Source organism: Abramis brama, assembly GCF_963993115.1.
Source record: "Abramis brama genome assembly, chromosome: 18".
In the NCBI taxonomy this organism is placed as follows: Eukaryota; Metazoa; Chordata; class Actinopteri; order Cypriniformes; family Leuciscidae; genus Abramis; species Abramis brama.
Window position 1 is genome coordinate 21,800,719 of NC_139980.1, and position 25,052 is coordinate 21,825,770.

Consider the following 25,052-nt stretch of genomic DNA (forward strand, 5'->3'; position numbering starts at 1 on the left):
GCCGACTTCCTGTTGGGCTGGCGTAAAACTTGACTGGGGTAAAGTTGTTCGGCCCGATGAGATCTATATGTGTACCGAGTTTCATATTAATTCATGCGAGCGTGTTTGATATATGGATCAAGTTTTAGAACCCCGTTCAAGGGGGCGCTGTTGAGCCCCCCAGCCACGCCCGGGTCCCAGCTTCAGCCCGGCCCTGATGGCCGTGGGTTCTGACCTGTGTGCAAAGTTTCAAGAGTTTTTGAGCACGTTAAGGACCCCAAAAGCCCCTGAAACCTTGATTAACAATATAAAAGCAATAGTCAAATCCCCCCCTCCCCTCACACACACACAGACACAGAGAGGGAGAGAAAATTCTTCAGAAAATCCACATTCAAACCAAAATATCTCTCTTCCTGTTGGTCAGAGATGGTTCATGTAAATTAGAAAGTTGTCCGTCTTGATGAGAACAATACACATACCAAGTTTTGTTGCTGTTGATAAAACTAACACCCCCACTTATGACTAAAGGTGGCGCTACTGAGCCCCTCACCACGCCCGTTTCTGAAACTTTGCACATGTCTACTGGATAATAAATGTGATGTGTCTGTCGAGTTTCATGCAATTTCAAGTATGTTAAGAGTCTCAAAAGCATAAAAAAAGAATATTAAAGTTTGATGCGTTGCCACGGCAACAGTATCTAAGATATCAATAATCCTTTCACAGGTTTACATCTGCCGTGTGTCTACATTGTACACATAAAGTTTGAAGCAAATCTGGTAAAAATAAGACAGTGATTTCAAAGCATTTTAATAGTGATGTACTTCCTGCTGCCTGTTGGTGGCGCTATAACTTTGACTCACAATAGTCACATCTGTGCGATCGGCCTCTTACAACGAACACACTGCTGAAGTTTCATCAAGATCAGTTAATGTATGCAGAAGTTATAACACACTTCCTGTTTCATTTTTTCGCCATAAATTCGTTTCCTCGCCACGGCCAAACCGTTCGAGATATCAAAAATCCGTCCGCAATTTAGCATCCTCAATGTCTTGACTTCATGCACACCGAGTTTGGAGGCGAATCGATGAATTCCCTAGGAGGAGTACATTAAATTCCACAGCATGCGTTTCCAAACAACCCTAAATAGCCGACTTCCTGTTGGGCTGGCGTAAAACTTAGAGCACGAAAGTTGTTCGGCCCGATGAGTTCTATATGTGTACCGAGTTTCATATTATTACATGCAAGCGTGTCTGATTTATGGACAAGTGTTCGGATCCCGTTCCAGGGGGCGCTGTCGAGCCCCCCTGCCACGCCCGGGTACCAGCTTCAGTCCGGCCCTGATGGCCGCGGGTTCTGACCTGTGTGCAAAATTTCAAGAGTTTTCGAGCATGTTAAGGGCCCCAAAAGTGGCCGAAAGGTTGACAAAATAATAATAATAATAATAAATATAGCTGCGAGCAGCGATTACGGGCCCAAGCCGGTGGCACCGCAACCCCGGTGCCTTTAGTTACCTAAAGGCACCGGGTTGGCGGTACCGCCGGCTTTGGCCCTCCATCGCTGCTCGCAGCTATATTTATGTATATATATATATAAATATATATATTACCGTTCAAAAGTTTGGGGTCAGTAAGATTTTTAATGTTTTTAGGAGAAGTCTCTTCTGCTTACCAAGGCTGCATTTATTTGATTAAAAATACAAACAAAAACTGTAATATTGTGAAATATTATTCCAATTTAAAACAGCTATTTTCAATTTTAAAATATTTTACATAGTAATTAATTTCTGTGATCAAAGTTGAGTTTTCAGCATCATTACTCCAGTCTTCAGTGTCACATGATCCTTCAGAAATCATTCTAATATGATGATTGATGCTCAATAAATATTCATTATTATTTTCAATGTTGAAAACAGTTGTGTACAGATTTTTTTTATCAAAATGCTTTGATGAATGTAAAGTTCAAAAGAACAGCATTTATTTCAAATATAATTTTTTTAACATTATAAATATCTTTACTGTAACTGTTGATCAGTTTAACTCATCCTTCATAAATAAAAGTATTGATTTATTTTATTTCTTTCCCCCAAAAATAAAATTTAAATTATTACTAACCCCAAACTTTTGAGCGGTAGTGTTATGTTACAAAAGCTTTAGATTTCAGATAAATGCTGTTCTTTTGAACTTTCTATTCATCAAAGACTGTACACAACTGTTTTCGACATTTAAAATAATAATGAATGTTTCTTGAGCATCAATCATCATATTAGAATAATTTCTGAAGGATCATGTGACAGTGACTCCGCTTTGATCACAGGAATAAATAACAGTTTAAAATATATTAAAATAGAAAGCAGCTGTTTTAAATTGGAATAATATTTTACAATATTACTGTTTTTGTTTGTATTTTTAATCAAATAAATGCAGCCTTGGTGAGCAGAAGAAACTTCTCTGTTATGTGCGCGCCACAGACTGCACGCACGTCCGCTTAAGAGTTCCGCCTTTTGCGTTCCGTCAATATTACGTTATTAGAAAAATATTTTTTTAGAGAATCGATTTTTTGACATTTGTGAATTGATTCAGAATCGTCCACGTCCGCATCGCGATGCATCTAAGAATCAATTTTTTCTCCCACCCCTAGATTTCATACAACAGGTTAATAAACAGTTACAATTAAGTCACTTACATTTTAGATGCAGTATTGACTGTTTTTTGTTCTGTTTCAGCAGCGAAAATAGTTAAAGATCACAGCAGAACCATCACGCATCACGTGTTTTCTCATAACTGAACGATTCAGCATTTTTAAGGAATCGGTTGACTCAAAGTTTGAATGATCAATCCATAAACATCTGTCTTAATCATGATCGACTCATTCGAACGAATCGTTTGAACGACTGAATCAATGACTCGCTTATTAAGATGGATGCCTGGCGACACCTAATGGCGGTTTAGTGTTGTTTAAAAGCATCATTCTTTCCAACGTGTGTGTGATTTGTGTGTGCAACATTATCAATGTCAGTGTGGAAGTCTGTATTTTTCTTTCACTTTTATATTAGCAATTTAAAAGCACCCGCTTGTGTCACACGTCGAATAACCGGTGGGAAAATATCCTCAGACACATACCTAATAAATGTATCTTTAAATAGAATATTGGCCTACCTGGTAAAAAGTTTTATATACTATTTTGATGTGCTTTTGGACACAAGAGGGCAGTATAGCCCTATGTATGACTTGTTTTTTTTTATTTTTTTATTTACTGTTTTTAATTTTAGAATAAAATTAGAATAAAATTCTTTTTAAAAACAGGATAAAATGGGTTTAGTTGTGATATTTGTATACTTTTATATAGAAATAAATGGTATATAATTACATTTTTAGAAGATTTTAGGCTTTTAGTGTTTCCTTTTTGGACATTATTTTAATCCCTCGCCATAGCAAAACCGTTTGAGATATTTATTATTCTTTCACAATTTAGCATATTTAATGTATTTTCATCACGTTGAAAAAGTCTGGTGGGAATAAAATAAATAGTGTAAGAGGAGTGGCTAAAAATTCAGAGGCTGATTTTGCAAAAAAAATCCACATTCAGACCAAAATATCTGACTTCCTGATGGCCGGAGCTAATGAATGTAAATTAGAAAGTTGTCCGGCTTGATGAGAACAATATAAAAACTTTTTTTTTTTTACTGTACTTAAAACTAACCCCCCCATTTTGTCAAAAGCATGTTGAAAGTGACACACTTCCTGTTGCCAGTTGGTGGCGCTATAACTTTGACTCACAATAGTTGCATCCATCTGACCGGCCTCTTACCACGAACACACTGCTGAAGTTTCATCAAGATCAGTTAATGTCTGCAGAAGTTATAACACTTCGTGTCTCTCTTTTCTCGCCATAAATTTGTTTCCTCGCCACGGCCAAACCGTTCGAGATATCAAAAATCTGTCCGCAATTTAGCATCCTCAATGTCTTGACTTCATGCACACCGAGTTTGGTGGGGATGGGATGAATTTTCTAGGAGGAGTATTTCACATTCCACAGCAAGCGTTTTCCAAACAACCCATAATAGCTGACTTCCTGTTGGGCTGGCGTGAAACTTGACAGAGGGAAAGTTGTTCGGCCCGATGAGATCTATATGTGTACCGAGTTTCATATTAATTCATGCAAGCGTGTTTGATATATGGACCAAGTTTTCAGACCCCGTTCAAGGGGGCGCTGTTGAGCCCCCCTGGCACGCCCGTTTCTGAAACTTTTCACATGTCTACTGGCTAATAAATGGGATGTATCTGTCGAGTTTCATCCAATTTCATGCATGCTAAGAGTCTCAAACGCATCCGAAAAGAATATTAAAGTTTGATGCGTTGCCACGGCAACAGTATCTAAGATATCAATAATCCTTTCACAGGTCTACATCTGCCGTGTGTCTACATTATACACATAAAGTTTGAAGCAAATCGGGTAAACATAAGAGGGTGACTTCAAAGAATTTTGAAAGTGACACACTTCCTGCTGCCAGTTGGTGGCGCTATAACTTTGACTCACAATAGTCACATCAATGTGATCGGCCTCTGAAAACGAACACACTGCTGAAGTTTTATCAAGATCAGTTAATGTATGCAGAAGTTATAACACACTTCCTGTTTCTCTTTTCTCGCCATAAATTCGTTTCCTCGCCACGGCCAAACCGTTCAAGATATCAAAAATCCGTCCGCAATTTAGCATCTTCAATGTCTTGACTTCACGTTGACCGAGTTTGGTGGGGATCGGATGAATTCTGTAGGAGGAGTACATTAAATTCCACAGCATGCGTTTTTCAAACAACGCATAATAGCTGACTTCCTGTTGGGCGGAGCTAATAACATAGAGCGCGGAAGTTGTTCGGCCCGATGAGATCTATAAGTGTACCGAGTTTCATATTAATTCATCCAAGCGTGTTTGATATATGGACCAAGTTTTCGGACCCCATTCAAGGGGGCGCTGTTGAGCCCCCCTGCCACGCCCGGGTACCAGCTTCAGCCCGGCCCTGATGGCCGCGGGTTCTGACCTGTGTGCAAAGTTTGAAGAGTTTTCGAGCATGTTAAGGCCCCCAAAAGTGCCCGAGAAGTAGAAAAAAAAAAATAATAATAAAAAATATAGCTGCGAGCAGCGATTACGGGCCCAAGCCGGTGGCACCGCAACCCCGGTGCCTTTAGTTACCTAAAGGCACCGGGGTGGCGGTACCGCCGGCTTTGGCCCTCCATCGCTGCTCGCAGCTATATTTATATATATATATATATATATATATATATATATATATACACACACATACATATATATATACATATATATATATATATATATATATATATATATATATATATATATATATATATATTATTGTTCAAAAGTTTGGGGTCAGTAAGATTTTTAATGTTTTTAGGAGAAGTCTCTTCTGCTCACCAAGGCTGCATTTATTGATTAAAAATACAAACAAAAACAGTAATATTGTGAAATATTATTCCAATTTAAAACAGCTGTTTTCAATTTTTAAATATTTTACATAGTAATTCATTTCTGTGATCAAAGTTGAGTTTTCAGCATCATTACTCCACTCTTCAGTGTCACATGATCCTTCAGAAATCATACTAATATGATGATTGATGCTCAATAAATATTCATTATTATTTTCAATGTTGAAAACAGTTGTGTACAGATTTTTTTTTTTTTCAAAATGCTTTGATGAATGTGAAGTTCAAAAGAACAGCATATATTTCAAATATATATATTTTTAACATTATAAATGTCTTTACTGTAACTGTTGATCAGTTTAACTCATCCTTCATAAATAAAAGTACTGATTTATTTTATTTATTTCCCCAAAAAATAAAATTTTAATTATTACTAACCCAAAACTTTTGAGCGGTAGTGTTTAACGTTACAAAAGCTTTAGATTTCAGATAAATGCTGTTCTTTTGAACTTTCTATTCATCAAAGACTGTACACAACTGTTTTCGACATTTAAAATAATAATGAATGTTTCTTGAGTATCAATCATCATATTAGAATAATTTCTGAAGGATCATGTGACAGTGACGACTGGAGTAATGATGCTGAAAACTCAGCTTTGATCACAGGAATAAATAACAGTTTAAAATATATTAAAATAGAAAGCAGCTGTTTTAAATTGGAATAATATTTTACAATATTACTGTTTTTGTTTGTATTTTTAATCAAATAAATGCAGCCTTGGTGAGCAGAAGAAACTTCTCTGTTATGTGCGCGCCACAGACTGCACGCACGTCCGCTTAGAGTTCCGCCTTTTGCCTTCCGTCAATATTACGTTATTAGAAAAATATTTTTTTAGAGAATCGATTTTTTGACATTTGTGAATCGATTCAGAATCGTCCACGTCCGCATCGCGATGCATCTAAGAATAAATTTTTTCTCCCACCCCTAGATTTCATACAACAGGTTAATAAACAGTTACAATTAAGTCACTTACATTTTAGATGCAATGTTGACTGTTTTTGTTCTGTTTCAGCAGCGAAAATAGTTAAACAAAGATCACGGCAGAACCATCACGCATCACGTGTTTTCTCATAACTGAACGATTCAGCATTTTTAACGAATCGGTTGACTCAAAGATTGAATGATCAATCCATAAACATCTGTCTTAATCATGATCGACTCATTCGAACGAATCGTTTGAACGAATGAATCAATGACTCGCTTATTAAGATGGATGCCTGGCGACACCTAATGGCGGTTTAGTGTTGTTTAAAAGCATCATTCTTTCCCACATGTGTGTGATTTGTGTGTGCAACATTATCATTATTTTTCTTACACTATTATATTAGCGATTTAAAAGCACCCACTCGTGTCACACGTCGATTAACCGGTGGGAAAATATCCTCAGACACATACCTAATACATGTATATTTAAATACAATATTGGCCTACCTGGTAAAAAGTTTTATATACTATTTTGATGTCCTTTTGGACACAAGAGGGCAGTATAGCCCTATGTTTGCTTTTTTGTTGAACCAAATAGCACTAAATAGCCTGTTTTAACTTTTTCATTCTTCTTGAATTGCAAAAACAGAATAAAATGGGTTTAGTTGTGATATTTGTATACTTTTATATAGAAATAAATGGTATATAATTACATTTTTAGAAGATTTTTAGTGTTTCCTTTTTGGACATTATTTAATCCCTCGCCATAGCAAAACCGTTTGAGATATTTATTATCCATTCACAATTTAGCATATTTAATGTAGTTTCATCATGTTGAAAAAGTTTGGTACGAATAAAATAAATAGTTTAAGAGGAGTGGCTAAAAATTCAGAGGCTGATTTTGCAAAAAAATCCACATTCAGACCAAAATATCTGACTTCCTGATGGCCAGAGCTATTGAATGTAAATTAGAAAGTTGTCCGGCTTGATGAGAACAATATACAAACTATTTTTTCTTTACTGTAGTTAAAACTAACCCCCCCACTTTTGTCAAAAGCATGTTGAAAGTGACACACTTCCTGCTGCCAGTTGGTGGCGCTATAACTTTGACTCACAATAGCTACATCCATCTGATCGGCCTCTTACCACGAACACACTGCTGAAGTTTCATCAAGATCAGTTAATGTATGCAGAAGTTATTCCACTTCCGTGTTTCTCTTTTCTCGCCATAAATTCGATTCCTCGCCACAGCCAAACCGTTCGAGATATCAAAAATCCGTCCGCAATTTAGCATCCTCAATGTCTTGACTACATCCACACCGAGTTTGAAGGGGGCACGGTGAATTTTCTAGGAGGAGTATTTCACATTCCACAGCAAGCGTTTTCCAAACAACCCATAATAGCCGACTTCCTGTTGGGCTGGCGTAAAACTTGACCGGGGTAAAGTTGTTCGGCCCGATGAGATCTATATGTGTACCGAGTTTCATATTAATTCATGCGAGCGTGTTTGATATATGGATCAAGTTTTAGAACCCCGTTCAAGGGGGCGCTGTTGAGCCCCCCAGCCACGCCCGGGTCCCAGCTTCAGCCCGGCCCTGATGGCCGTGGGTTCTGACCTGTGTGCAAAGTTTCAAGAGTTTTTGAGCACGTTAAGGACCCCAAAAGCCCCTGAAACCTTGATTAACAATATAAAAGCAATAGTCAAATCCCCCCCTCCCCTCACACACACACAGACACAGAGAGTGAGAGAAAATTCTTCAGAAAATCCACATTCAAACCAAAATATCTCTCTTCCTGTTGGTCAGAGATGGTTCATGTAAATTAGAAAGTTGTATACATACATACATACACACACATACATATATATGTATATATATATATATATATATATATATATATATATATATATATATATATTATTGTTCAAAAGTTTGGGGTCAGTAAGATTTTTAATGTTTTTAGGAGAAGTCTCTTCTGCTCACCAAGGCTGCATTTATTGATTAAAAATACAAACAAAAACAGTAATATTGTGAAATATTATTCCAATTTAAAACAGCTGTTTTCAATTTTTAAATATTTTACATAGTAATTAATTTCTGTGATCAAAGTTGAGTTTTCAGCATCATTACTCCAGTCTTCAGTGTCACATGATCCTTCAGAAATCATACTAATATGATGATTGATGCTCAATAAATATTCATTATTATTTTCAATGTTGAAAACAGTTGTGTACAGATTTTTTTTTTCAAAATGCTTTGATGAATGTTAAGTTCAAAAGAACAGCATATATTTCAAATATATATATTTTTAACATTATAAATGTCTTTACTGTAACTGTTGATCAGTTTAACTCATCCTTCATAAATAAAAGTACTGATTTATTTTATTTATTTCCCCAAAAAATAAAATTGTAATTATTACTAACCCAAAACTTTTGAGCGGTAGTGTTTAACGTTACAAAAGCTTTAGATTTCAGATAAATGCTGTTCTTTTGAACTTTCTATTCATCAAAGACTGTACACAACTGTTTTCGACATTTAAAATAATAATGAATGTTTCTTGAGTATCAATCATCATATTAGAATAATTTCTGAAGGATCATGTGACAGTGACGACTGGAGTAATGATGCTGAAAACTCAGCTTTGATCACAGGAATAAATAACAGTTTAAAATATATTAAAATAGAAAGCAGCCGTTTTAAATTGGAATAATATTTTACAATATTACTGTTTTTGTTTGTATTTTTAATCAAATAAATGCAGCCTTGGTGAGCAGAAGAAACTTCTCTGTTATGTGCGCGCCACAGACTGCACGCACGTCCGCTTAGAGTTCCGCCTTTTGCCTTCCGTCAATATTACGTTATTAGAAAAATATTTTTTTAGAGAATCGATTTTTTGACATTTGTGAATCGATTCAGAATCGTCCAGGTCCGCATCGCGATGCATCTAAGAATACATTTTTTCTCCCACCCCTAGATTTCATACAACAGGTTAATAAACAGTTACAATTAAGTCACTTACATTTTAGATTCAATGTTGACTGTTTTTGTTCTGTTTCAGCAGCGAAAATAGTTAAACAAAGATCACGGCAGAACCATCACGTGTTTTCTCATAACTGAACGATTCAGCATTTTTAACGAATCGGTTGACTCAAAGATTGAATGATCAATCCATAAACATCTGTCTTAATCATGATCGACTCATTCGAACGAATCGTTTGAACGAATGAATCAATGACTCGCTTATTAAGATGGATGCCTGGCGACACCTAATGGCGGTTTAGTGTTGTTTAAAAGCATCATTCTTTCCCACATGTGTGTGATTTGTGTGTGCAACATTATCATTATTTTTCTTACACTATTATATTAGCGATTTAAAAGCACCCACTCGTGTCACACGTCGATTAACCGGTGGGAAAATATCCTCAGACACATACCTAATACATGTATATTTAAATACAATATTGGCCTACCTGGTAAAAAGTTTTATATACTATTTTGATGTCCTTTTGGACACAAGAGGGCAGTATAGCCCTATGTTTGCTTTTTTGTTGAACCAAATAGCACTAAATAGCCTGTTTTAACTTTTTCATTCTTCTTGAATTGCAAAAACAGAATAAAATGGGTTTAGTTGTGATATTTGTATACTTTTATATAGAAATAAATGGTATATAATTACATTTTTAGAAGATTTTTAGTGTTTCCTTTTTGGACATTATTTAATCCCTCGCCATAGCAAAACCGTTTGAGATATTTATTATCCATTCACAATTTAGCATATTTAATGTAGTTTCATCATGTTGAAAAAGTTTGGTACGAATAAAATAAATAGTTTAAGAGGAGTGGCTAAAAATTCAGAGGCTGATTTTGCAAAAAAATCCACATTCAGACCAAAATATCTGACTTCCTGATGGCCAGAGCTATTGAATGTAAATTAGAAAGTTGTCCGGCTTGATGAGAACAATATACAAACTATTTTTTCTTTACTGTAGTTAAAACTAACCCCCCCACTTTTGTCAAAAGCATGTTGAAAGTGACACACTTCCTGCTGCCAGTTGGTGGCGCTATAACTTTGACTCACAATAGCTACATCCATCTGATCGGCCTCTTACCACGAACACACTGCTGAAGTTTCATCAAGATCAGTTAATGTATGCAGAAGTTATTCCACTTCCGTGTTTCTCTTTTCTCGCCATAAATTCGATTCCTCGCCACAGCCAAACCGTTCGAGATATCAAAAATCCGTCCGCAATTTAGCATCCTCAATGTCTTGACTACATCCACACCGAGTTTGAAGGGGGCACGGTGAATTTTCTAGGAGGAGTATTTCACATTCCACAGCAAGCGTTTTCCAAACAACCCATAATAGCCGACTTCCTGTTGGGCTGGCGTAAAACTTGACCGGGGTAAAGTTGTTCGGCCCGATGAGATCTATATGTGTACCGAGTTTCATATTAATTCATGCGAGCGTGTTTGATATATGGATCAAGTTTTAGAACCCCGTTCAAGGGGGCGCTGTTGAGCCCCCCAGCCACGCCCGGGTCCCAGCTTCAGCCCGGCCCTGATGGCCGTGGGTTCTGACCTGTGTGCAAAGTTTCAAGAGTTTTTGAGCACGTTAAGGACCCCAAAAGCCCCTGAAACCTTGATTAACAATATAAAAGCAATAGTCAAATCCCCCCCTCCCCTCACACACACACAGACACAGAGAGTGAGAGAAAATTCTTCAGAAAATCCACATTCAAACCAAAATATCTCTCTTCCTGTTGGTCAGAGATGGTTCATGTAAATTAGAAAGTTGTCCGTCTTGATGAGAACAATACACATACCAAGTTTTGTTACTGTTGATAAAACTAACACCCCCACTTATGACTAAAGGTGGCGCTACTGAGCCCCTCACCACGCCCGTTTCTGAAACTTTGCACATGTCTACTGGATAATAAATGTGATGTGTCTGTCGAGTTTCATGCAATTTCAAGTATGTTAAGAGTCTCAAAAGCATAAAAAAAGAATATTAAAGTTTGATGCGTTGCCACGGCAACAGTATCTAAGATATCAATAATCCTTTCACAGGTTTACATCTGCCGTGTGTCTACATTGTACACATAAAGTTTGAAGCAAATCTGGTAAAAATAAGACAGTGATTTCAAAGCATTTTAATAGTGATGTACTTCCTGCTGCCTGTTGGTGGCGCTATAACTTTGACTCACAATAGTCACATCTGTGCGATCGGCCTCTTACAACGAACACACTGCTGAAGTTTCATCAAGATCAGTTAATGTATGCAGAAGTTATAACACACTTCCTGTTTCATTTTTTCGCCATAAATTCGTTTCCTCGCCACGGCCAAACCGTTCGAGATATCAAAAATCCGTCCGCAATTTAGCATCCTCAATGTCTTGACTTCATGCACACCGAGTTTGGAGGCGAATCGATGAATTCCCTAGGAGGAGTACATTAAATTCCACAGCATGCGTTTCCAAACAACCCTAAATAGCCGACTTCCTGTTGGGCTGGCGTAAAACTTAGAGCACGAAAGTTGTTCGGCCCGATGAGTTCTATATGTGTACCGAGTTTCATATTATTACATGCAAGCGTGTCTGATTTATGGACAAGTGTTCGGATCCCGTTCCAGGGGGCGCTGTCGAGCCCCCCTGCCACGCCCGGGTACCAGCTTCAGTCCGGCCCTGATGGCCGCGGGTTCTGACCTGTGTGCAAAATTTCAAGAGTTTTCGAGCATGTTAAGGGCCCCAAAAGTGGCCGAAAGGTTGACAAAATAATAATAATAATAATAATAATAATCCTACCGAAAACAATAGGGCCTTCGCCCTTTCAGGGCTTGGGCCCTAATAATCCTAACGAAAACAATAGGGCCTTCGCCCTTTCAGGGCTTGGGCCCTAATAATAATCCTACCGAAAACAATAGGGCCTTCGCCCTTTCAGGGCTTGGGCCCTAATAAAAATAATCCTAACGAAAACAATAGGGCCTTCGCCCTTTCAGGGCTTGGGCCCTAATAATAAAAATAATCCTAACGAAAACAATAGGGCCTTCGCCCTTTCAGGGCTTGGGCCCTAATAATCCTACCGAAAACAATAGGGCCTTCGCCCTTTCAGGGCTTGGGCCCTAATAATCCTAACGAAAACAATTGGGCCTTCGCCCTTTCAGGGCTTGGGCCCTAATAATAATAATAATAATAATCCTACCGAAAACAATAGGGCCTTCGCCCTTTCAGGGCTTGGGCCCTAATAATAATAATCCTACCGAAAACAATAGGGCCTTCGCCCTTTCAGGGCTTGGGCCCTAATAATAATCCTACCGAAAACAATAGGGCCTTCGCCCTTTCAGGGCTTGGGCCCTAATAATAATCCTACCGAAAACAATAGGGCCTTCGCCCTTTCAGGGCTTGGGCCCTAATAATCCTACCGAAAACAATAGGGCCTTCGCCCTTTCAGGGCTTGGGCCCTAATAATAATAGAAAAAAATAATCCTACCGAAAACAATAGGGCCTTCGCCCTTTCAGGGCTTGGGCCCTAATAATAAATAATCCTACCGGAAACAATAGGGCCTTCGCCCTTTCAGGGCTTGGGCCCTAATAATAAATAATCCTACCGAAAACAATAGGGCCTTCGCCCTTTCAGGGCTTGGGCCCTAATAAATAATCCTACCGAAAACAATAGGGCCTTCGCCCTTTCAGGGCTTGGGCCCTAATAAATAATCCTACCGAAAACAATAGGGCCTTCGCCCTTTCAGGGCTTGGGCCCTAATAAATAATCCTACCGAAAACAATAGGGCTCTTCGCCCTTTCAGGGCTTGGGCCCTAATAATAATAATAATCCTAACGAAAACAATAGGGCCTTCGCCCTTTCAGGGCTTGGGCCCTAATAATAATCCTACCGAAAACAATAGGGCCTTCGCCCTTTCAGGGCTTGGGCCCTAATAATAATAATCCTTACGAAAACAATAGGGCCTTCGCCCTTTCAGGGCTTGGGCCCTAATAATCCTAACGAAAACAATAGGGCCTTCGCCCTTTCAGGGCTTGGGCCCTAATAAATAATCCTACCGAAAACAATAGGGCCTTCGCCCTTTCAGGGCTTGGGCCCTAATAATAATCCTAACGAAAACAATAGGGCCTTCGCTCTTTCAGGGCTTGGGCCCTAATAATCCTAACGAAAACAATAGGGCCTTCGCCCTTTCAGGGCTTGGGCCCTAATAATAATCCTACCGAAAACAATAGGGCCTTCGCCCTTTCAGGGCTTGGGCCCTAATAAACAATAATCCTAACGAAAACAATAGGGCCTTCGCCCTTTCAGGGCTTGGGCCCTAATAATCCTAACGAAAACTATAGGGCCTTCGCCCTTTCAGGGCTTGGGTCCTAATAATAATCCTAACGAAAACAATAGGGCCTTCGGCCTTTCAGGGCTTGGGCCCTAATAATAAATAATCCTACCGAAAACAATAGGGCCTTCGCCCTTTCAGGGCTTGGGCCCTAATAATCCTAACGAAAACAATAGGGCCTTCGCCCTTTCAGGGCTTGGGCCCTAATAATAATAATAATAAATAATCCTACCGAAAACAATAGGGCCTTCGCCCTTTCAGGGCTTGGGCCCTAATAATCCTACCGAAAACAATAGGGCCTTCGCCCTTTCAGGGCTTGGGCCCTAATAATCCTAACGAAAACAATAGGGCCTTCGCCCTTTCAGGGCTTGGGCCCTAATAAATAATCCTACCGAAAACAATAGGGCCTTCGCCCTTTCAGGGCTTGGGCCCTAATAATCCTACCGAAAACAATAGGGCCTTCGCCCTTTCAGGGCTTGGGCCCTAATAATAAATAATCCTTACGAAAACAATAGGGCTCTGCGCCCTTTCAGGGCTTGGGCCCTAATAATAATAACAAATAATCCTACCGAAAACAATAGGGCCTTCGCCCTTTCAGGGCTTGGGTCCTAATAAATAATCCTACCGAAAACAATAGGGCCTTCGCCCTTTCAGGGCTTGGGCCCTAATAATCCTACCGAAAACAATAGGGCTCTTCGCCCTTTCAGGGCTTGGGCCCTAATAATAATAATAATAATCCTAACGAAAACAATAGGGCCTTCGCCCTTTCAGGGCTTGGGCCCTAATAATAATAATAATAATCCTAACGAAAACAATAGGGCCTTCGCCCTTTCAGGGCTTGGGCCCTAAAAAGGATTCATATGAATGTGATTTTTACAAATTCTGATTCACCATTACATCCTATAACAAAATATAGGCTATAACAATTACAAATGATCCATGACCATGAGTGTTTTCATTTTTATAATTTTGACATTATTCAGCTCAGAATGCTATGTCATTTTACTTTACCATCACGGTTCACTATAAGGTTGTTGAATATGGTGTGCCACAACCCCAGAAGTGATGTCATAGCCACAGAGTCTATATTTTTTTATCACATACTTGCTTATGATGAGCTCAGTGTTGATTTTTAGTAATAAAATCATTTACATGTAAAGATAGAAATTAAGAAGCTTAACTGTCCCACTTTGCCAGTATTCACCCTATAATTTTGTTTTTGCCCATTTCACAGGTGAGAATAATTTTTCAATAAAATGATTAAATCCCACATAAATCTAAACAAATTGACAAATGAAAGCCTGATACTACACCACAAATGTAAAGTGGAACAAACATTCTCACACACACATCCTAACAGCAACAGACAGCATTTTTATTGAATTTCACAAATTGAGAGCACTTATTTGAAGGGGTGAGACCTAGCACCGACACTCATCTCTTGTGGTATGTCCAGTAAAGGACGTCCAGGTCCTTTAGTTGTCCTGTCCTTCACAAAAAGCCTGTTAGCTAACGTTACTTCACTGGGGTTGGCGTAGACAACATTACTGATGTTGCTGTTGGTCAAGGCCACGAACTCATTTAACTTATCCAAAACGAAATGGCTTCTGAGTAAGAGGACATCTGTAGAGGATGTACTGTCATCAACTTGCTGCGCGAGCATCATAAAGTCCTCCACAATTTCACCAACTACCTCCATTGTTTAAAATAAATCGGCGTCTGTCTGTTCAGGGCATCACCTCTTGACCGTCGACTGTGAGTGACGTCACGTCCCAACACGAACACGCCCCATAGCAAAATCCCACCCTTGACACTGATTGACAGGTTTCCGTGTAAGGCATCGGATTTCATTTGAGTTTTGGCTGAGTGAAAAAGCAGACGTGGTAATTGAAATAGCTATTTAAATATGACAGGGTCAAGACTCGTAAGATATGTGAAACACAGTTGCAAACGGACTTTGCATTTCCATTTTAAATTTGGCAGTCACTGTGCGTTCGCTTAAACGAAAATGCAAACGGTAATGCGCGATTTGCATTTGCGTTTGGATTATGTCACATTTTATGCGTCCACAATTTGGAAACGCAATTGCAAATACAATTTGCAATTCCTTTTGAATAATGTCCGGAATATCATTCCATATAACACACCGTTTTGTTTAACATCAATTGATAGGCTACTCATATTAATTAAATAAATAAATATAATGTCAGAGAATGCACAAAGCGCATCCTTTTGAGATGTAAATTATAATACATTTGAATAAAACACACAAGGCCTAGGCTACATCATAAAACTCAGAAGATTATGTATTTTAATATATTATATTATAATACAAATAAAAAGGCGTCATACTTCAGTCGAGTCCCAAAATATAGGCTAAATCAGCGTCTTCACAGCAAGGGAAATGTTTGGAATAACAAGTAGCCTAGGACTGTGTGCGGCACAGCTTGCCCTTTATATTGTACAACAGACCAATTAAATTAGGCAGAATAACTTTTTATATGTTTGGTTGACTGTGTTTCATTTTGATAATGAACAGTCTGCGATATGAAGCAACGCCAGAACTGATAGCCTACTATGTTGTGTGAGAGCGCGATGCGCGAGCGCCATCACTTGGATTTGTTCCACTGAGAAATAACTTAATACTCTGTTATTTGTCATACAGATAATATGACATCATCCGAAACAGTAAAATGTATATTTTTATTTGTGTACATTCAAAATGACTACAAAATATCATGTCATTGAAAAATAAATAAAACAACATGATGCGCTGCTTTAGCGCGTCTCTGTCTCTTTAGATCTTTCTGGCGCTCACCAAAAATGAACCAAAATACAGAGAATAGCCTTCTTGGCGCGCCTACTTTTGAAAGTCAACATTTAGATTATTTAACGTTAAATGCATTATATATGCCTGAGTCATTTTGGAATAAATCACAGCGTGTTTCATGATAAAACGTGACTTAGCCTAATAGGTACAGTCCAAAAAATAGGCTAGGTTATAGCAAATTCAGACCAACTGCTGGTCTACACAGAGAAAAAGCCCTGCCTAGGCTCTTCTGTTTTACCGAGCCATTCGTTAGTCTAGTTGTTTGATGAGAAAATTAAATGTAGCCTATAGTTGCAATACACGCGTTTTGTAAGCTCCGTGCAACTGCTGCAGCGGACTATTATTACTAGAATATTAGAAATCTAATACTCAAGCTGTTTTCTCATTTTTCTACTCTTAATATTAAATAAAAAAAACGACTGAACGAAAGATACACGGATTCTCTTGAACCACCACCGCGTTTGCGGCAGAAAACTACTGCAGTGCAGCCAAAATGCTCTGTTCGACTTATCTGAGATCCTTTACTCTTCCCTGTGGATGACCTGTGACCTACTTTCTGTAAGATCTGAATTTTTGAACTTGAATTTTTGAGATTGAATTTTAGAAAACTGAATTTGAAGTTCCGAATTTCTTCATCTTGAAAACTTGAATCTGTATTTTTTTAAACTGAATATTTGCAGTATACGAATTCAGAACAAAAAAACTAGCTGTTTGAAAATACATGTCTATAAAATTCAGCCATAAAAACATTTCAATTTGTTAAATTTCAAATGTTCAATATTCGTTTAAAAAAAAATCTAATTCAGAACTATTTAAACTACCACCTAAAATTCAATTTTGTTAGATTTCACTTGTAAATAATTCAAATTTACACAATTCAAATTCAAATCATATTGTCATATTTTAAGCTCCATACATATAGGGCTGAACAGTGAACACCTGTATTTCATATTGCTTCTCCTCATTTGTTATTGCCATGGTAGGATTGGTACCTGGTAAAGGCCACACCCTCTTCTGGAAAGGGTGGGGAGCAGCATCTTATTTGCATTTAAAGAGACACACATGAGAACAGCGTGTTTTTGCAAATTGGACAAGCTATAAAAAATGATGTGTGGGGTATTTTTTTAGCTGAAATTTCACAGACACATTCTAGGGACATCAGAAACAGATATTACATCTTGTGAAAATGGACATTATAGGTCCCCTTTAATATATGTTCTCGTAATGTTGAGAGAAAACGTCCTTCCGATTGATACTCCTCAAGGGTCTCTCCGCGGCTACGGAGTCAGCATAAGTGTTATTTAATTATTTTTTCCGTTATTTAGCCTTCCTGAAGACATTTTTGCAGATCGCGTACTCTAGTTGTGACCGTGATCCTCTCCTCCAGATACTACATGCAGACCTACGGTCAGACGGAGAGGAAGATACAGGAGTTTGGACGCTTTCTCCGAATCTTTTGCCATTGTCACCAGAACTCCTGGAACCAGTCTTGCCTGGGCCAAATACGCTAAAGCTCCCTTAAGCAACACCTGACCCCGTTTCAGTGTGTGCTCGGCTATCAGCCTCCAGCATATTCCAGATGTGGATTTCTGAATCCGGGAGAGTGAGAGAGTCTGGGGCACACCATCATCTTCAGCAGGCAGTGGGCCAACAGAAGAGTCACGCCGATGCCTGGCGAACCGAAGCTCCATCCTACCAACCAGAAGGTGTGGCTCTCAACGAGGGACATCAAGCTGCACCTACCCTGAAGAAAATTAAGTCCCAAAAACACATGGGCCCTAGATACTTGGTCAAGTAAACCCTGTCACATACGAACTGCAACTCCCTTCTCATTATAGAATTTACTCCACCCTCCATGTCTCACCTCTAAAACCTCACCACCCTTCTGTTTCTTCTTCCTCCACAGAGCCTGGTCCCGTGTGGAGTGGAGGAAACTTAGTTTTAGTTACGTTACTATGAATTGGGGAAACAGTATCCCATGCAGTGTCCTCAGCATCAGATTTCAGTAAGTGTGGTAGGTAACCCGGGAATTCCATGCATACAGAAAATTCACATACTATTCACAGTACATACATTGTATACTTCAATATAGTAGGAGTTGTATGGTAGTATGCCATTCTGAACACCGATTTTAGTGTTCTTGAGTTGTAATTAGCAGATGGTGGCATAAATAGTACGTCATCCGGGTATTCCATGCATACAGAAAATTTGTATACTACGCACAGTATACATAATGGATACTGCAGAAATATAATAATAGTATGACAGAATGCCAATTTGAAAACAACCAATATTAATAAATGTTAACTGTCCCGAAATAAGCCAAAGGCAATAGTGGCAAGAAACCCAAACTCCTTCAGATGACAGAAATGGAAGGGTGAGGGACTTTGGGGCGAAAAAAGTGTGTGTGTGTGTATGTGTGGCCTGGTAAACCCTACATTACGGGGACATGTTTTGGTCCCCATGAGGAAAACAGCTTATAAATCAAAAAAGTGATGTTTTTTTGAAAATGTAAACGTGCAGAAAGTTTTCTGTGATGGGTAGGTTTAGGGATAGGGTTAGTGTAAGGGAATAGAATATACAGTTTGTACAGTATAAAAATCATTATGTCTATGGAAAGTCCCCATAAAACATGAAAACACAACAGGTAGGGTTGGGTTAGATGATAGAAAATATCATTAACCTAATATAAAATCAATGGAAGTCTATGCAATGTCCTCACTGATATAGTGAGAGAGAGAGAGAGAGAGAGAGAGAGAGAGAGAGAGAGAGAGAGAGAGAGAGAGAGAGTGAGAGTGAGTGAGTGAGTATGCACAGGGGAGGAGGGCACCAATCCTCCCAAACTCCTATGCAAGCGCCTCCAACACCTAATCATTAAAACACACACACGCTCCACATCTCCACGGAAACTAAACTTACACTCAACACCGCGTCCATCACAACCTTGAAGTATCGGGCTTGAACACCAACATACACCGCGCGTGAGTATCTTTGAGCAGATGTGATGGATATATCGGACCGCGAATGTCAATTGTTGCCCCTTTTGTTTAGGGGCTCAAGCAGGGGGCCGTGTTGCGAGTCTATCAGCGAGAAGACACGGTAGTTTATTCATGAATTGTCATGAAATTGCTTAGCTGTCGGGTTCATAACCGTGACGAATACGTTTAGAGATCCATAATTGTTTGTTACTGGTGTTTATTGGATTCACTGGTTGTAAAATTAACTTTTAGAGGTGAGAGGCCTGTGTGTTGTTTTATCAACAAAGCGGCTCGCGCACTAGCAGAGAAACAAGCACATTGAAGTCAGACTTGTCATGTTATTTTATCGTGCAGTTGAATTCGCTATTCCCTTTAATAGCCTTTTATCAATTCAAAGACGCTATTTTAAATAGACATGTTTAAATAGAAATGCATTAGACTTAAAACAAGCCCTCTAGTGCTGACTGTTAGCGACGTGCTAGCTGGCGAAGTCATGGGCCCTGTGATGCTAACAAACAACAGACAACCTCGATCAAATAAAAACATTGCTGAGACTAAATGTTTCAGTCTCAGAATCTCACAGCAAAATCCTTAAAAAGCAAAAGCAACCGCACCAGTGTTTAATTTTACATCTAACACAATGGCAAAATTTACCACCGTCCATTAATCTGTGTTAGCCGTTAGCATCCTGCTATTCCCGTTCACTCTAAACATTCACATAGAAACGCGTGATTTCAGGTCTTTATTTAAACGCATTTACTGTAATATATATTTTAACAGCTGCTTTTTAAAAAACTGAGTAAACAAGGTTTAGTTAGTGGCCACATTTATTAAGACTTAAAGACAATATGGTGCGGCTTTGTTCTTCTGACAGTTTATTTTGTTTTATTTGTTTGTATTTGATTGTATAGCTTTGTTATTATGTGTGTGTTTACACAGTTTACACTCAGTGGTGGAAGTGGCCAAGATTCACTGGGGGACCCTAGTTGGGGACAGATTTTATATTTTTAAACCACAGATTTAGAAAATCACACTATATTTAATTTGTATGTAATTTATGATATTTGCATAGTATTTGGAGGTTTTTACGTGGATAAAAGATGGAAGTCTTCTACATTTTGAACTCTGCACCCCCCTTCATGGACTCAGTCCCCTCAAAATAATTTTTTTTATTAGTTTTGTTTCACCGTGTTTCTGTATTCCAAATAGTTCAAAATAATACATTTATCATTAATCTGGGCTAATCTAATGCCATGGAGGTAAAATCACTTTTTAAATGCCATTAAACTTCCCTGCCCCTTTTTCTGAAGGTTTTTCCGTGGAATGAGCATTCCATGCAGCATCTTAGGTATGAATGACGTGGCCTGGCAGGAGACGCGAGGTGGGATGCTGCACACAAATGGTGCGCCAGAGACCGGAGTGGTCCGAGTCCATGCGGGGGGTTCTCTGGCCACAGTAGGAGGTGCTGGGCAGGGACCTGGAGGAGCTCACCCTCTGCCAGGTATGGACCGGGTGGCCAACCCCAACCCCGGCACCCCTCAGCCTCCTTTGAGCGGTCGTTCCCAAGATGATGCCACTGTGGGCTATTTCTTTCAAAGGCAGCCTGGGGAGCAGTTGGGTGGCTGCACTGCAGGCAAACACCGCTGGCCCACTGGTGATGGAAACCATGTTGACCAGGTATGAATGAATCATACATTTGCAGAGTGACAATCTCTTGTTCGATACTTTCTAAGTTAAGGATGGCTAGAGCTCAGCTACCCAAACGTGAGGGTATGTGAACATGGACACAAAGACATAGGGCTTTCTAATTAAACACCAACATACTAAAAATAATCAACAGAAAATCAGTGCAGATGCGATTGGTCAATCAACCAATTTCTGTGGTCAGATATTTTTGTAAAATAACCACTAAACAGCTGATTTTCTAATTAAATTTGATAGTTTTGTTTTTCACATGACTTTGTTCTCTCTTTAAAAAAAATTTTTAGTAAGTAAACCATTTAATACATAACCTCACTTTCGTCAGGGTTTGTTTTGTGATGGTAACGCTTGACTGTATTTTGAATCTTCTAGTAATTCTCCTTTTGATTTAAGGCTATGTTCAGACTGCTAGCGGAAATCAGATTTTCTTTTCTTTTGCATATCCAGATGGTTTTTTGAAATTCTGGACAGCAAAAAAAATCACTTTTTTTCAAATCTGATTCAGACCACATTTGGAGGTGGTTTAAAATGTGATTCCAATTAGATTTTTACAAATCTAATGTCTTAGTCTGGATGCTCTGGCTGCTCAAAGCTGATTTCAAATAGTCTTTTGCGTCCCTCTTAACACGATATACAATGATAACGTCAAAACGTAATGCCAAAAGTATTCATACAGTATTCGAACGGTATGTCCAAACATTACAGTATATACCCATCTCTGCCGTTGCTGAGTTTTTCTTGTGCAACTGAGGAGTTCTTCTCCGTGACTCGACAGGGCACTTATTTGGAGAACGAGATGATGTACCTGAGCAATTCCATATAAATGTCAACATTACCATAACATTTTTTTCGCTTTTACCACAAACCTATTTAGGTCTGTATTTTACTGCTGCAATAGAAATTTGAAGAAAATCACCATGTTTATTCACCACATGAGGTATGCACTGATAGTAAAATTACATTTGTTTCATTTTTTCAAAAGAGAGATCAAAGGCCACCTATTTTTTTAAATTTGTCTACAGTAAGCATTTTGTAGAAAGATGGAGACCTGTCTGAAAAAATTATATTCTGTTTTAACAGTGATGATTTTTGGATTTATAAGGACAAGATCTATGGAGTCATCATGCTTCAGTGCTGCATCATGTCCGTAACGTTTTAAATTTAAGTTATATCATATAATAATAATTAATACAATTAACCAGTATCTTTCTGCACAAAGCCAAGTTATGTCCATTCTTATTATGATTAACAACTCATCTCCCTTGTTTGCTCTGAACAACCATAATAACGTGTTACAGATGTGACCGTTACAGACATTTTGTATTAAATCCTATGCCTAGCCATAGCTATGACCGTATTGTACGTATACCTATTGCAGATGACTGATACTGTGGCCTACTGTGATCTGTTTCAGTCTTACTGTATCGTAACATTTTAGAAATTAATTTATTATAATAACAAAATTTTAGAAATTACATTCTAGTATCAACGAGAACATCGTGGAGATTTAGCCTACAAATGTTCTTGTAGTATTTGAATAGCCTAAATGAGAACGAGAGATAAATTGCGAGAGCTTACCTGCATGTTTTTGGATTGTGTATGATAAACATTTAATATATAGCTGTAGAAGATGTATCTCAGCGTAGTTTATATTAACGGGTGGAAAAATATTTCGATTGTCATTTGCTTTTCAACAGGCACAGGCCTGCAGGACAAATAGCCAAAACTTTTTTTAAATGTCAGATAATGCTCATTTCAGGGACGCACTAATAGGTATTTTTTTAGTTGAGACCGATTTTAACAAACCATTATTGGCTGATTCCAATACCAATATTTGTCTCTTAATCTCTTATTTGAGCTTTTGTGATTAAAATAGATTAGCGTTTTGATGAACAAAGTTCACAAACACGTGCATTAAGTTATAAGCTACTAGCTAGTTTATTGCTGCATCATCAAATAATTTCTATTGAACATTGGTTGGATCCATTTAACATTTAACAGGTCATTATATATATACAATAGAACAAAGATCCATATGAAATAAAGTGCTTTTCAGGTAGGTCTAACACTAGTTTTCAGGTACAGAAATAATCAAATGTAAAATATTTTCTTCATTGTATAAATAAAATATACATTAATCCTTATTAAAGTTACAAAAGTTATTTAGTCAGGAGTATGAGTGATTATTATTATTATGGTTTTGTTTTTGGGACTTTTGTTATTTTATTAACGTTAAAACAGACAGCTATCAGGCTGCTGTCACTTTAAAGGGGACATAAGTTTAAGTGCTATAATCGGGTCCCCGGTGCATCTACCAACCCAGAAAACGTGAAAAGTGACAACCCAGTAACTTATTATTGTCACGTTATTGGTTATTTTGAGCTCAAATTTCAGACACATTCTGGGGATTTATATTACATCTTGTGAAAAGGGGCATATTATGTCACCTTTAAAGGGATAGTTCACCCAAAAATTAAAATTAGCCCATGATTTACTCACCCTGAAGCCATCCTAGGTGTATATGACATTCTTCTTTCAGACGAATACAATCGGAGTTATTTAAAAAAAAATATCCTGGCTCTTCCAAGCTTTATAATGGGAGTCAATGGGTATATTTTTTTTCCATTATAAACGTGCTCGACTCGCCTCTAGCAGGTTGATAAAGGCCTTCTGAAGTGAAGCGATGCGTTCGTGTAAGAAAAATATCCATATTTAAAACTTTATCGACTAAAATAACTAGCTTCCAGCAGACGGCCGTACGCAAGTCGACTTACATATGAAATCACTCACTGCTCTTGACTGAATAACTTTTGTAACTTTAATAAGGATTAATTAATAATGATGTTTAATTTACACAGTGAATAGTATTATTTTACATGTGCTTGCTTTATTAATTTTCTGTACTTGAAAACTACTGTCAGACCAACCTGAAAACTTGAATAGCACTGTTTATTTCATTTTTAGCTTTGTTGTATTAATTTGCACTTTTGCTTGTAATTTGATTATTTGTTGTTGTTATATTACTGGCTGTTTACTTCTTTAATAATGTTTTACATTTGTATTAGGCTAGTAGTTTTAGCTGTGGTATTGATATTGCAATAGAGAATATAATAGAGAACCAAAATTAAATGTTTGTCTTTACTGCCTGTTTTTGCAAAAACAGTTTTATGGCCGGTACATTTTCTTAGTCCTCATGTAGTCAATCCCTTAAACTTCTCACACAGTGAGTAGAATTGAGTTCTCTTTCGTGTCTTCTTGCGCTTAATTAAATTTGCAATGCTTAAAAACATGTGCAAAGGATACATTTTCGTGAATATGTAACACTGGACAATTCTGTCAATTGTCCCGTGTGTCGTTCACGCTGGCCTCAGGCAGTCTTTATTGTCAAGCACTGCTGTACTTTGTACAGATTTCATTTTATTTTACCAAGTGTTTAATTGGTTTACCTAGAGAAAAACATTGGATTATGCAACAGACATTTTACAACTCGGTGCCTTCACACAGTTAATTAATAAACCATTGGTTTGCTATATTGCCCTTTTTCATACTATAGCCGATATGCCTATAGTTTTAAATAGATCAAAAAGCAGCCGATAAATATCGATGGCCAATACCAGAGATAGGCACTTAAATGATTCGGACTCAAGTCACACTTGAGTCGCATTTTAATAGACTTCAGACTCGACCAAAAATTACTTCAGACTTGACTTGACAAAAAGGACTTGTGAATATAAACAATAAATTCTATTTTGAAGCTCTTTAATGTGGCGGTAAATCTTGTTACTTGTTATCTGTTAGTATCTTTA

At 38.1% G+C, this 25,052-nt stretch overlaps 1 protein-coding gene across 10 annotated transcripts in view; it reads left to right on the forward strand.

The window, feature by feature from the left end:
* The first annotated feature begins 19,346 nt into the window (after nt 1–19,346).
* pum2 (pumilio RNA-binding family member 2) overlaps nt 19,347–25,052 on the forward strand; it is a 98,334-nt gene continuing 92,628 nt past the window's right edge. For 4 of the 10 annotated variants that reach the window (XM_084091097.1, XM_084091102.1, XM_084091099.1 and 1 more), the window contains exons 1-2: nt 19,365–19,548; nt 20,856–21,222. In XM_084091097.1, the coding sequence (XP_083947223.1) occupies nt 20,869–21,222 (354 nt within the window). In that variant the 5' untranslated portion in view covers nt 19,365–19,548; nt 20,856–20,868. Of the gene's footprint in view, nt 19,549–19,618; nt 19,667–20,855; nt 21,223–25,052 lie in introns of those variants that run through there. The other 6 variants (XM_084091100.1, XM_084091096.1, XM_084091094.1 and 3 more) reach the window with 4 other exon arrangements.